Below are 14,121 nucleotides of genomic sequence, written 5' to 3'. Positions count from 1 at the left end.
ATACATACAGCTTGCTGTGATTCTAATCATCATTGCTATATTAAAAAAAATCCCCCACAGTTCTGCACCTGCTGCTGGCACAAGGCTATGCCCAGAAAAGGCAAGGTCGGAGCCCACTTTCAGGCATGTGCCGAGCTCAGCCACAGCAGCCCACAGTGCCCTGGAAAGTATGGTTTTATCAGGCTAAGCAAGTGTCATGAATGGGTTATCTTCAAATCACAGCAAGAACACTGTAAATTCCCTAACGTAGGCATTTCACAATTTGGGCTCCTGTTAAATCATGTTGCTATTTTGTAAACACCATATTAGCAAATGAAATAGATAGAGTAGAATGAAAATATCAAAGTGCATTGTATGTGATGAGATTGAGTAATGTTTTATTTACCCTGGGTCATGACATAAATGGTGTTCGTCACCGTATATAGCGGTAAGCACTTAATAACTTCTTCCCCGAAGACTCATCTATAGAACACCAGATATATATTGAACATGTCATGCTGTTAGGTGCCATGACATATGTTATTAAGATGGATAAAACTTGGTCTGCGTAGTGTATGGAAAAGTCAAGTACACAAATAAATATGTCAAAAATATACCGTGTGATAAGGCTGTAATGGCAATCGAGCTTGCATGTGGGGAAGATTCATAACACAGTTGACTTCTGAATTAATTTTAAAAGATGAGTTCTGTGTGCTCAAGAGGTAGAAGAGAGGATGTGACTGGAAGCAGAGAGGAATCTACTTTTTTCCTCAAAAAGATAATTAGGTACATGGAGACAACAAGTTAGGCTTTAAAAGGTGAATATTAAGTGTAAAAGTTTATATTTCATACAGTACTCAAAACTCATTAAGGAGAATAGTGCTATCGTCAAGAATGAGTAATTGAATGTGGCATTTATCCAGGAAAGGAATGAAACTGATGGTGGGTAGTCCAGTTTAGGGCCTATGGAGAGAATCCAGATGCACAATGATAAAAGCTATAGTGAAGAACTATAGTGAAGGCAGAAAGAATGGAAAGAAGTGACAGGTCTAGGATATTTACTGAAAACAAAAACCCACGTAGCAGTTGGTTTTGTTAGTAGGACTTGCTGACACTGGATGTGAGAGCCACTGGAGAAGATGCTCAGTTGTGCTTTAGCAAGAGTAAATTGAACGCACTGACACCTACAAATAACTGCAGGACATTAACAATAAAGAACTACACATCACAAGAGATTTGGGAACATTAGGGGAGTGATAGTGCACATGTGAGAGTGAACTTTATTTTGCTCAGTTCTTAAAGGAAAGGAACGAATCTCATGAACTTCCTATCTCTTCCCTCAGGCAAAGAAAATGAAAAGAAGTCCTTGATAACAGTCTACATATTCAGATAATGAGTCATAGGGTATTACATTTAGAGGACTCAAAAAACACATTCAAAAAACAGTGTTACATGGAATGAAGAGGTTAAGAAAGTTGGTGGGGCATTTGCATTGTTGGCAGTTTTAATGATAAAATTCTAAGTTACCATTTTAGAGATATATGGCTGGGAGGAAAGGTTTAAAGCAGTAAGCAGGGAAATGGAAAGAGAAAAAGGGTTACACAGAAATGTTTGGGTGAATAGAATGATGCAGTTAAAAATAGTTTCATCTGGAAAGGATATAATTGAGTAGTTTCCTAATAGAAAGACCTACCAATAAAGTAAGTGGTTATTATTTTATTCTACAAAAGATGAATTGAGGTTAAGGAATGTGAATGTTGGAATAGTAACTAACAAGAATGACCATAAATTAAAAATAACTAAAATGATAGTCATGAAGCAACAGAGGAGGAGAAGAGAAGCTGGATTTGGTCAACACGGTCCAGTGGCCATCAGTGTCTCTTGGAGGTCAGTAGTTGGAAATAGACTTGGGACAAGTGTCTGTCAAGTAGCAGTAATTCTTTTCATTTGCTGCTTGCTTAGTAGAAGTGGAAGTGCATTTTAATAGCACTTTATAAAACATCAGTGAGCATGACAGGCTTTTCAAACGGTAGCTTTTGCTGGGTATTCCAAACTAGAATGAACCTAAAACATGATTTTATATCATGGTTTGTCCGGGCACTTTTCAGTCTACTGTTATGTCTCCCCAAATGGATTCTTTTATGTGTGATTCGTTTCCATGATGTCAAACTCCAATGTCCATAATTACCTTTAAAATCTCAACCCATGACTTGTCTTAGTAAATTGTCATAGCTCTGTTGTCTAAAATTTGTTTAAGTTTTTGAATTCTCTTATTTCACTTCTTCAACTAAGAAATAGACCCATAGGAATCTTGAGTAACTGTTTCCTAGGTTGTGCTTGGCAGACAGACAATAGTTATTTAAACATAAGATAATATAAAACAAGTAAAAAGCTACAGGATTTGAAGTACGGGAGTTCTACTGGAAGCCAGGTAGGGCAGAAGGTTTTTTGTTTTTGTTTTTGTTTTTGTTTTTTTTTTCTCTACCACTGCCACTCAATTTTACTTTTGCATAATATTAATTTGTATCCTGTGGATCATAATTTGGAAATGGTGTTACATTTGAAAATGTGTTTAAAACTAATCTAAAACTGTTTAGGAATAGATTCTGATGAGTATATGGATTGAGTACGCCTGAGAAAATAGAGTAACAAAGATAGGTGAAGAATATGTAATAGTATCAGTTGTAGACAATGACCATAGATACCCAAATGTCAATGAGGCAGGTAAAAAGAATCAGTTATGTTTAGGAGGGAAAAATACTACCTTTGTTTTCTTGGGTTTACAATACAATGTGAATTTGGCATGTCTATTACCCTGTGATTTTTATTGGATAGTAAAATCCACGCAGTGTGGTGGAAGACTTTTAGTTGGAATCCTAAAGTAGCCATTTATTGGCTGTGGCACCCTAGACTTGTTTGCTTTTCTATAAAATGGCAGTAAGGTTATTACAAGGCTTTAATATCGGATATATATATATATATATATATATATATATATATATGGCCCTTGGCAATGTATTCACCCATAGTAAGTTTTCAATAAATAATTAATATTATCTACAGTTTGATTAGCTGTCTTCTCCTGAATTTGCCTGTCCTGGTTAGAAGGCCTTTCTTTAAAATAATACCTAACAATCTCTTCTTCCTCTTAATCCTTTATAGTTCTATACTTATTTTTATTTATATTATAGCTTCCACTTAGAAAATGGTTTTAATTAAACTAGGATTTACCATTGGTTATATTATTATTGTTTTTAATCTTACAATTGACTGTCAAAGAGATTATGCTGGATGTAAGAGAAATTGTAGTTTCTGCTATTTTGTTATTATTATTATTTGTAAATGAATTACCAATAGCGTCTTCCATTCATAGTTTCTGTACAGGAATATTTTCAATCCATTTGGCCATTGTGTTATGTGCATTGGTTAAAATCAGATGCAAAAGTAGTAAATATGCTTTACTGGGTTCATGTAAAGTAGGTTAGCTGATAATACACAGTGTTTCTCTAACTCTTAGTATGAATGTGTTTAGGGAATGATTTAGATGGATAACTCCTAAAGTCTATTTGACATTATAAACAAAGTCATGAAATTTAGGTCTTTAAGGAAAATTATGTTGTTAAAATAAAAATCATAAAGGTAACAACAGACTAACGTATATCCTTTAGTCATCCAAATTCTATTATAATAAGCACCCATGCAAAGTTGAGCTAAATAAATAAAAATGCCCAGATTTCTTTAATATTCTCTTATATGGAATCAAACAACTCCAAAGTAACAAAACAGATTTTCTTATTAGAATGCAGAAGCTTAAGAGTAATCAGAAAGGATTCTTGCATTGTCACAATTAGCATCTAATGTGTAACTTTTGTCTTATATTTGAATGTTGACAGCTTCTGCCCTGTGATTCTTTAAAAGCAGATGAAGTGGAAAAACTTAAATGTGAAAGAGATGCTGCCTTGGAAGAAGTGAATATACTTAAGGTAACTTCCAGTTTAGATTCTTTATATTTCTTTAGGAAAAAGAAAAAAGAAAAGAAAAAAGGGAATCCTGCGTTGGATTCTGAACAGGACTATTGAGACTCAGTTTGGTTAAAAAAAAAAAAATATATATATATATATATATATATATATATATATTAACATCAAATAGAAGTATATTCTTTCTTTAATTGGAATTTATAGAGTTTTTCCTCTATATACCTTTTTTATTTCTACTTCTGAATACCCACGTAACACTTGGTGAGAAGAGTGGTTTTGCTCATGCCTTCTCACCTGGCTACTTCTATACCTTTCTTCCCTTTCGTATCTGTGGCAGTAGCAGAATTTAGATGAGTAGCTGACAAAGCAAGCTGGGACAGCTGGAATACTCTCACGCTCACTGAGAAATTCCTTTCTTGCCATGTGTAAGGCCATACTTTAAGGGACACCATGTTTTGCCAATGTAATTTAAAATTAAGGCAACGTATTTGAGGGGGCACAGAACATACATGTTCCAAATGTACTGTAACATGTTCATTCTCTTTATATATATTTATTCTGCTTTTAGTCGAGTATGAAATTTAAACTGGATCACAATGTATATCAAGCCCATTATATTTGCCCAACTTTCAAGAATAGCAATATAATTACTCTAGGTACCTTTAATTGACCATTGACATACATATTTTTAAATTACTCTGTTAAATGCATGAAATTGGCTTACTATTTTGCTTTTGTTGAAATAAATTCTTTACTCCAAAAAAGGAAGCAAATTTTCTTGTTTTATTAGTTCTTACAATTCCAACCTCTAGAAGAAGCTATTGTTAAAAATATCCTGCTCACCCTTTCAGAGAATTTCTGAGCACAGCTGATTCTATTTTAAGAAATAAATGTATATATGTCGGGCCAGAGACTATATGGGAACTTTCTGTACTATCCTCTCAATTTTGCTGTGAACATGCAACTGAAAGTTTAAACAGTGGGGGAAAAAAAGAAAAGAATGTTAAGAACATTATGTATATGTTTCAACATTTGCATAGATAACTGCATACATCCATACCTTTTACAACTTACCGTCTTTGTTAGAATTAAATCATGGACAGCTTTCCAGGTTAATATTACAGATTTATTATGTTCTTCTGAATGAATCTCTAAATAGTTCTATCCTACGTAATTTAGCCAGCTTCCTCTTGATACATATTTACTCTGTTTCTAGTTTCTCACTATTAAAAATCTCACCTTCTCTAGCTTTGACGAAGTATCTTTGGGAAATTGTGAAAGTACTCCAGAATATAAATCTGACAGTGGAATTGTTATAGGAAAGGATATGGACACTAGCATTTTCTATATGTTACCAGATTCCTTTTAAAAAGACTTTGCCAATTCACATTCCTTTCAAATGTATTAGCATTCTACTACAAAAATACTTTATATATTTTGTAACTTTGAAATCACTATCTTTCCACATTTTGGGGTAATAAGGCTTTAGATGAAGTCATACATTTGGTTTTAACAATCAATTGGCATTCAATTCTGTTAGAAATTTCTCCCAATGTTAGTCATCTTGATAAGAGAGCATTTTATAGGATTTATCACTACATATATATCTTGTGGTTTGGCTGGGAATTTATCTCAGTGGTCTAAGTGGCTGTCTGGAATGCATGAAGTCTTGATTCGATCCCCATTAACACCAAAAAAAAAAAAAAAGTTTGATTGTTTTAGGGGATGGGGCTTTAGCTCAGCAACATAGACATCTGCCTTGCAATATGTAGTTGTGAGTTCGATCCCTAGTACACCCCCCAAAAATCTTGTGGTTCATTAGAATTTTCGGAGGTCTTCCGATCCTTTATGTCCTTTGATTTCATTAGTGTTAAATTTGATTGTACTTCAGCTTTTATTTGAATACCAATATTATTAGAATTTTGATTTAAAATTATAAAGCCTATTCATGTAACATTTAAACAAAAGTTCCCTGAGGAACCATGCAGTCACTCAGGTTCACATTTAAATTTCATGAAACATAAGTAGATCTTAAAGTAACAAAACCTGAAATCCCAGATAACACAGATTCTACATTTTGTACTGCTTCTACCTCAAAATCTATTGACTGAGAGCCATGTTTTAAAGCTATCCATTATAATATGCCAAGAAATACCTTTTTTGAGATAATACTCATATTTTCAGGTTTTCTACTTATATAAACACGCACAAGTTGTTAAATGAAATTCATGGAGTGTGGCGGTAGATGGTTTATCATCATTTTTCAGTATCCTGTGATGTTACCATTCTTTCATGCCTGATGAGGTACAAATAGGAAATCGCAATCCTTTTATGTTGATGACAAATTTTTATTTTATCTATAAAAGCTCTGTGGGCTGTTGAAACTGAAGGCCCTTCTACACTTTCACACTGCTACTGTTTTGCAAAGGTGAATGAAACTAGGTATGTTTTTCATTTACAGAGGCCAAGTGTAGAGCACACAGTGAAGGTGACTTCCCCATCCTAAACGTGTAAGAACCAGCAGTTGCCTGGCTCTGATCTGCAGCATATTCATTAGATCACTGTGTCGGCCTCACATACCTTCCTGTCACCTCTCAGACAAGAACGAGCTGAAATATTCCAGAAAGCAGATTGCCCCTCATAAACTTTGCAATGGTGCCATGAATCTTTACTGCTCACTTTAGTGTTCAAAGGAATTCCTCTGTTCAAGTTTATAGTAAAATGGCTTTTAAATGGCTCTTAGTATTTCTGATTTGGTCAATAAAATGTGTTTATTAAATGATAGATTTTAAAAATTGCACATTTTAGGGCATATACTTTTAATTTTTAAAATTTATTTATTTATTTATTTATTTTTGGCACCGAGAATTGAACACATGACCTCACACTTGCTGGGCAGGTGCTTGTGCTGCTGAGCTATATCCCTAGCCCATTAATTTTAAATTCAAAGATGAAGATATTTTACTGCGTGTATAATATTTAATTACCTGCACATTCTTATTTCCTATTTTGGTTATACTGGTTATATCTTTCATTTTATGAGTTATCTTCCAACAATCAGCTCACATTAAATTAGAAAACCAGTAATCAACCCAGTCTCACCTGCTGTCTTTCATATTGTTAGAGGCTTTATTTCTAATTCATAATAATAATGCTTTTTTATTTTGAAAACTCTCTGAAAATGCTAGATTTTAAGCAAAATATAGTTAATGTTTACACATTTTGGTTCTGACTTTTTTGAAAGCTCAGATTTTAGAATATTACAAAATTAAGGTAGCAGAAAACGTGTTTTATGTTCCTGCTGTAATATAGATAACTAATTGCTTTTAAATAGTACATGTAAATCCAGAAAAGAAATTGGGACCTACATTTTCAGATTGTAGCAATTTGATGATGGGGAATACCTAAGCTCTAAAACAAAGGATTAAAAGTCATTCCTGTTTGTACCTTCATAAGTTGTTAATTCAGTGGTTTTTAAATGTAGGAAAAATTACACCAATCAGAGCAACAGAGGAGACAACTAATGGAAGAGCTCCAGGATGTGAAGCAAGTAAGTGTGTGGACTGTGCAAATGCGTATTCTCATGTGTGTGTATGAAATATAATTTAGGTATAACTATGAGGTGTGAGTTATAATAGCCTAGAGTTTATTCATGTAAGAAAACAGTGTAAAACATTACATATCTTAGAAACCTTTGAAAGCTATGCTTGTGCTGAAGTCCTGCTACTATTGCTCAAAGAAATGTTAAAACGCCAATTTGAACATACTGTTGACCAAAATGACCAATTCATTGCTTTTCTACTCTTTTTATTCTTCCCATTTTATCATTTCTTTCCTTTTATACTTTTGTTTGCTGGTCCTACCTTATTTTAGTTAAAAAAATAAAACCTATGCAAAATATAATCTCCAAGGCAGAGTATTAGTTCATTTAGTTGTTAATGAAAAAAAGTAAAATTTTATTTTCACCTTGCATAATTTTCAGAATATTTGATGTAGGTTAAAACAAATGAATTAGAAGCACAAATAGCAGATAAAATCTAAATAAGAGCAAAGAGAGTACTGAATGAAAGCAAAGATGATTGTTTGATTTTGAATTCCCCTCTCACTATCCTTCCAGAAAACACAAAATCGACAAAGATAACAGTACCATATAGGATTCATACCATGACTTCAGTATGACTGTGTGACACAGACCACCGCAACCTTAAAAGTTATATAAATAGAGTAAAAAATGTTTCCAACCAAACTCCTGCAGCTTGTCTGAAGCTTGCAGTACAGAAGACGAGGCTTAAAATAGTCTGAAAAAGATTAGAAAAAAATAGGGGAAGTAGATAAAAATCCAAGCAAAATCAGCATCAGAAAGTGCATGAATGAGTGCCAACATACTGACCATCAGCGTGGACGTGGTGGTCCTGAGTACACAAGGATGGAAAGTGTACAGCCAGAAATGGTAGCCTCAGAGGGTCACTGCTTCTGGGAGAGAATCGAGTAGAAAGATAATGGATGGCATTCCTTGAAGACAGGGAAAGGAGACTAGAAAAGTGGGGACAAGAGAGGGAAATCTTAGATCTTAGAGAATCTCTAAGATCTAAAATCAAAATCTAAAATCAAGATCTTAGAGAAATGACAGAGAAATAAGACAGCAATATATGCCCCCCTACCCTGTATGTTCCATAAAAGAGACTATACAGAAGAGGGTGCTCTTAAACTAAGAATACTTTCTATGAAATTTTTTAAAAAGAAAAGAAAAAAAGAAGAAGAAAATTCTGTTCCCATTGTTACCAATTGCAAAAATTAAATGATGTGGATTAAAGCTTTCCTCCTAGTGAAAATTTTCCAAAACAATAGAACCACAAAGCTGAAGAAAATTATACCAGAACACTCCAAATTCAATTAAATATCCTCAGTAAGCATTCGAAACTAAGAAAAAAAAATCTCAAGTGAGAAATTTGAAAAGAAAAAAAGGAGGAAATTAAAAAACAGGAAAATGTGAAATGAGCGTTGATAACATTTAGGAAAGGAAAAATAAAGTCATATCAGCAGTTAAAACTAAGTTGTCAAGTGTCCATGGAAAGATATATTCAAGTAAAAAGGCTTTGAAGATACAATCAGGAAAGCAAAAAATGTATGAAGAAGTACAAGTTTCTTGAAGAACTCAGTCTAAATAGGATCTAAGAAAACTTTTAAAAATTAAAAGAAGATCTAAATCTAAGGCGCACCGAGCCCAAGTGTTCACACTCTTACTGCCACTACAGAGCCTAGGATCCGTGGGAAAATGACTGAAATGTACACCAGAAAGCAAGGAAGTGCTCAAAATGATGGGGATGTCACAGGTTTTACTAGCCACATATGAAAAAGCTTAAGCATTAAAATAATTAAACACCACATTAGTAAATTATAAATAATTGAAAAACAATAACTCAAGAGCCCTTAACATTTGTAAACAGATTAACTGATTAACAAAGAGAAAGTTCTTTTGTTTATAGTAGACTCAAGTGCTTACTGGTGACTGCAGAGAAGCTGCTAGATTTGGAAATTAGCATTTTGCGTCTGCCTCAGTAAAGACTGAATTGGGCAGAAATTTAGATGCTAAATTGAGGGGAAAATTTTAATGAAGAGCAAGATATCTACATATCTACATAATTTTAAAGTAATTCTACAAACTACATATTAATTACAAGGAGGACAACAGCAATTATACACTAGGAAAATCAAGAAACACTTTGGTGCTTTAAATTGATATGACAAATGAAGATCAGATGGACACTGTAACTCCAAATACGAACCCTGAAGAGAACAAGCATCACCTGTGTGGTATTCTGGCTGAGAATGTATAATTGGAATCTGCTTGTGATGAAACAAACCCTAAGTGAGAGAGGTGTTTTCTTTTTCAGTGTGTGTGTGGAGGGGGCTTGTATTCTGAGCAATGCCACTGCTATTTTAAAAAAAGTGATAAAATATTCCACAGAAAAGAGATAAAAACTAAATGCAATACCTGACTGGGTCTTATACTAAAGTGGGATCAGTGCTATAAAGGACATTACTGGGCGAATTGACAAAACTGGAATGCAGATGGTAGATTAGATCAAAGTACCGACTCAGCTTGAAACTGCTGGCTGAATTGTGGTTATATAAGAAAATATCCTTATTCTTAGAAAATACTGTTTTTTAAAGATAAAGAATGATGATAAGTGTAACTTTACCCTCAAATGGTTAAGAAAAAAAGTGTAGTTTATGTTCATGTGTGCCTGTGAGATATGTATATATATATATATACATATATGCATGTGTGTATGTGTGCATGTGTATGATTACAGACATAAGATTAAAAATATGCAAATTTTCACCAACAACCACCTCAACATACCAGTGTTTTAAACACATTTCTTATTTCTTATTTCTTATTTTTTATTCCTGAACATTGGCTAAAACCTGGATATGGTGAATCAAAATGGAAGAGATGAGGAGGTTCTTTATGCTCTTATTGTCATTCACACAACTCTCATTTAAAATTATTTTCAAGTAGAACATTTTCAAAGCCATATATTTTGTTAAAGTTATTCCCAAATAAAATGTTTTTCTTTAAGTCTTACACTCTTCAGCCAATTTCCAGGCCCTTGTTTTACTACTGATGTGTATACATCTGTTGATGTGCATTTTTAGTCTTTTAATTCCGTATTTTCAGTGCCTAGATCAATTTGTTAGGGCAGAACTTTTTATTTAGGTGTTTGTGTCCTACAGGGGACATTTATAAATCTTCCTTATTAATTTTGTAGGTATAAAATAAATTAGGCAATAGTTTTTTTTCCTACATTAAATTAAAATTTTCTCCTAAATGGAACATATAAACTTTCAAATTACAATAATACTTCATAAAATAGTTGCTTTAAGGACTGATATAAAGCATTAATCAAAGGAAAAATAACAGCTGCTTTTTTTTTTTTTTTTTTTTTTTTCTGGCAGTACCTACTTTTTCCACAGGAGGCCCTCCTGTATTTACTTCTCTGAAAGAGTTAGTTTTTATTAAGAAAGGTCAGGTCTGCATCAATAAGCAATCTCTCCCAGAATTTAATAAGATTGATGGGAACTGATATAAAAATAAAAATATATAAACAGGAAATCTTGTATGATAAACTCAGAATTGACATCTACTATCAAAAATGAAATAGATCAAGGGCTTTGGAAATCCATGTCAGTTTATACACTGGCCCTGCCTCTTGCTAGCTTTTGGCCTTTATGAAACTATTTCACCTATCCAAGCCTCGATTTGCTCATCTGTAAAATGAGCTGCCCAAGAATATTAGAAATATTGAGCGAGATAACCTACATAGTATATATGTGTCATACATAGTAAGAACTCAAATATTAACTAACAGATTATTATAAATAATGGAAGGAGAAATATTCAAAGGTAGAAATAAGTTGGGTTAGCCATTTAATTTAAGGAGGAAATTATTTTGGCTGAGGATAAAGGGAACTTTCATATAAACTGGGCCTTAAAAAAGGAATATTTTGATGGTATTATCATTAGCCTCATCAATGTGATCATTATCAAAGGGACAGCACCCTAAGCAAAGCAGAGATGAAGATGTCACAAAATAATATTTACGTGGGTAGAATGAGGTTAAAGCCGGGAGACACTTGAATGACAATCTAGGATTTTAGTCCATGGACTGCTGTTGAAGATACTTTTTTTTTTAAAGAGCTCCATCTATAATATGGCCCTCTTCTTTTTTTCACGCTCCATATCTATCTTGTTGACACTACAGAATTAGAAACCAACAGAATTTTTTAAATTATAATGTTTTGCCACATTTCCCCAGCCCATTGGAAGGCTAAGTTACCATTATCACCCGTCCATGTCACGGATTCCTTCCAGACCACCCTGCTTCAGACCTTGAATCTGAGCACCGCAGGCACAAAGATCCTTTTAGAACTGAAATGAGAAACGCTACGGGGCTTCCCATTTTACTCAGAGTAAAAGCCAGAAATGCTGTAAGTAGCTATTTCAAGAAAATGTCAGGTGTGATGAGGACCTACAGGCTCTGCCCTCTCCGCCCTTCCTACCCTCACACACCTCTTAGCCCAGTGACCTGGTCTCTTGGATTTTTCTCCCCTGATTCACCGGCCCCTCTGGCTGCCCTGTACTTCCATCTCACCAGCACGCCCACCTGCACTTAGTGTAAGTTCTTTGTATCGCTAATAGCCTTCTTCCATATACTTGGCCATTGCCCTGTCTACTGCTATTCCACAACTGCAGATGGAGTTTCAGGAGGGCCAACTGTCTTTGACTTCTTCAGTTAAAGCAGTTGTTTCAGATTTGTTTCGGTGTTAAAGCAGTGTGGGCACAGAAGAGGTACTCAGCTATTTAGGGAGTGGAGGAAGTGATGAACGCAGAATATGAGATTAAACTCACAGCACACTGGAAAACATTTAATCCAATTAAGAGGCCATTGTAACAGCCTAGGACTGTACTGTCAAATAAAAACACAGTGGAAGCCATTTTATAGGGTTTGAGTAATACATTCAAAAAAGTAAAAAGACTTAGAATTATTTTAACTGTGTCTTACCAAAGTCATTACAGCTAAAATACCTCTGAGAGATGCCACAATGTTGAAAATTCATTGAGAATTTTTATATTTTTTTTCATGCTGTATCTTTGAAGTGTGGGATTAACTTTGCCCGATTACAGCACATCTCAATTTCCACAATAAATTTTCACTGAAAATACTGAATGTTTGTTTCAGTTTAACAAAATTTACAGTTGAAACATTAAACACATGTACTCAGATTGCACCAAACGTATTAATAGTTTCTACTTTTGAATTGAATACTAAAAATCCTTTCCATTTAATATTTATATTTACAGTTTATGGACATATGAATATATTTCAATTTTTTTACAATAAGTTATCATTAAAATCTTTCCAACAGTATATCTTCTTACTCACTAATTCTCATCAACTCAATAAGAGATATTACATATAATGAAAGCAACTCTAAACTTAGCAGTATCAACAAAATACAATTCAAAATTGTTTTAGCTTTTTCAGTCAATTTATGTAATACCTTCAATAATTAGAATTTACATATTGATGGTAAAACTATAAAATCATTTTTATATTATGAAAAGTTTCAATGTCCGTATGAATTCTTACTGGATATCTTCATAGGTTTTTATTTTTATGGACTTTCAAAAGTACCTCATTGACACACAGTGTAATATTAATAAGTGTAAATTACATTGCCATTTTGTCTTTGTTTCTTGAATATTAGATATATACGCTTTTAAGACTATTTTAAATTGAAGCTAAAGGTCCATAATTCTGTAAAAAAAATTAGAAAAAGGCTTGCCCAGATAATAGGCAGTGGGTAGTGATAATGAGAATATGGGAATAGGATCTCTGAAAAATGACATGGGAAAGAGCCAACCAGATTTAGCAATAGAATGTATAGTAGTAAGCAGAGGTGGCTGTCAAGGCTTTGTAATTTAGTGACTGAATGACTATAGTGACACAATTAACAAAAGAAGATAAGTAGCCAGGCATGTTGGCACACACCTGTAATCTCAGCATTTGGGAGACTGAGGCAGGAGGATCACCACAAGTTCAAGGCCAGCCTGGGGTGCATAGTGAATTCAAGGTCAACCTAGACTACACAGCAAGACTTTGCCTCAAAAAACAAAAACAAAGAACAAAAATCCATAAATAAGGTTTATGATAAAAATATTCACAATAGCTTTTAACATATAGTTTCCAGTTTTAGCAAAATAAAATGTACCTATATGTCAGTGTGTACAAACTTACATGTACCACATATCCCTACTAAAACACCGATTCAGAAACACACGATAAAAATAGTACCCTAATTCAACCCTAAAACTGCATTTCTAAAATTTATTAACTACTTATACCCTCCAGCTTCTCTTTTGTATGTGGTATGATATTTATTAAGGAGATTTTGATGGACAGATTTATTATTAATGAAAGTTTCTATGATGTAGTGAAAAACACTGCATTTCCATTTTCCCAAAGATCGTGGTTTTCAAAATGGATAAAAAAGTTTAAAATTCACAAATAATGTTTGCATCTCTTCTCTTAAACACTTTCATAATTCACAGATGTGAATAAATGTGGAAAAGTTCTGACATTTGCTTTGGTAT

General features: G+C 33.6%; 1 protein-coding gene across 6 annotated transcripts in view; it reads left to right on the top strand.

Moving 5' to 3' along the window:
* Nucleotides 1–14,121, top strand: part of Stxbp4 (syntaxin binding protein 4) — a 166,123-nt gene that overhangs the window by 53,939 nt on the left and 98,063 nt on the right. For all 6 annotated transcript variants that reach the window (XM_013149495.3, XM_063251295.1, XM_003466829.5 and 3 more), the window contains 2 exons: nt 3,873–3,962; nt 7,444–7,509. In XM_013149495.3, coding sequence (XP_013004949.1) covers nt 3,873–3,962; nt 7,444–7,509 — 156 coding nt within the window. The remainder of the gene's footprint in view (nt 1–3,872; nt 3,963–7,443; nt 7,510–14,121) is intronic.

Source organism: Cavia porcellus, unplaced genomic scaffold (assembly GCF_034190915.1).
Source record: "Cavia porcellus strain 051 isolate PalLab524CR breed Dunkin Hartley unplaced genomic scaffold, mCavPor4.1 scaffold_6, whole genome shotgun sequence".
Taxonomy (NCBI): Eukaryota; Metazoa; Chordata; class Mammalia; order Rodentia; family Caviidae; genus Cavia; species Cavia porcellus.
Note: the sequence above shows the minus strand (reverse complement) of the source record. Positions and strands in the feature narration are given on the sequence as shown.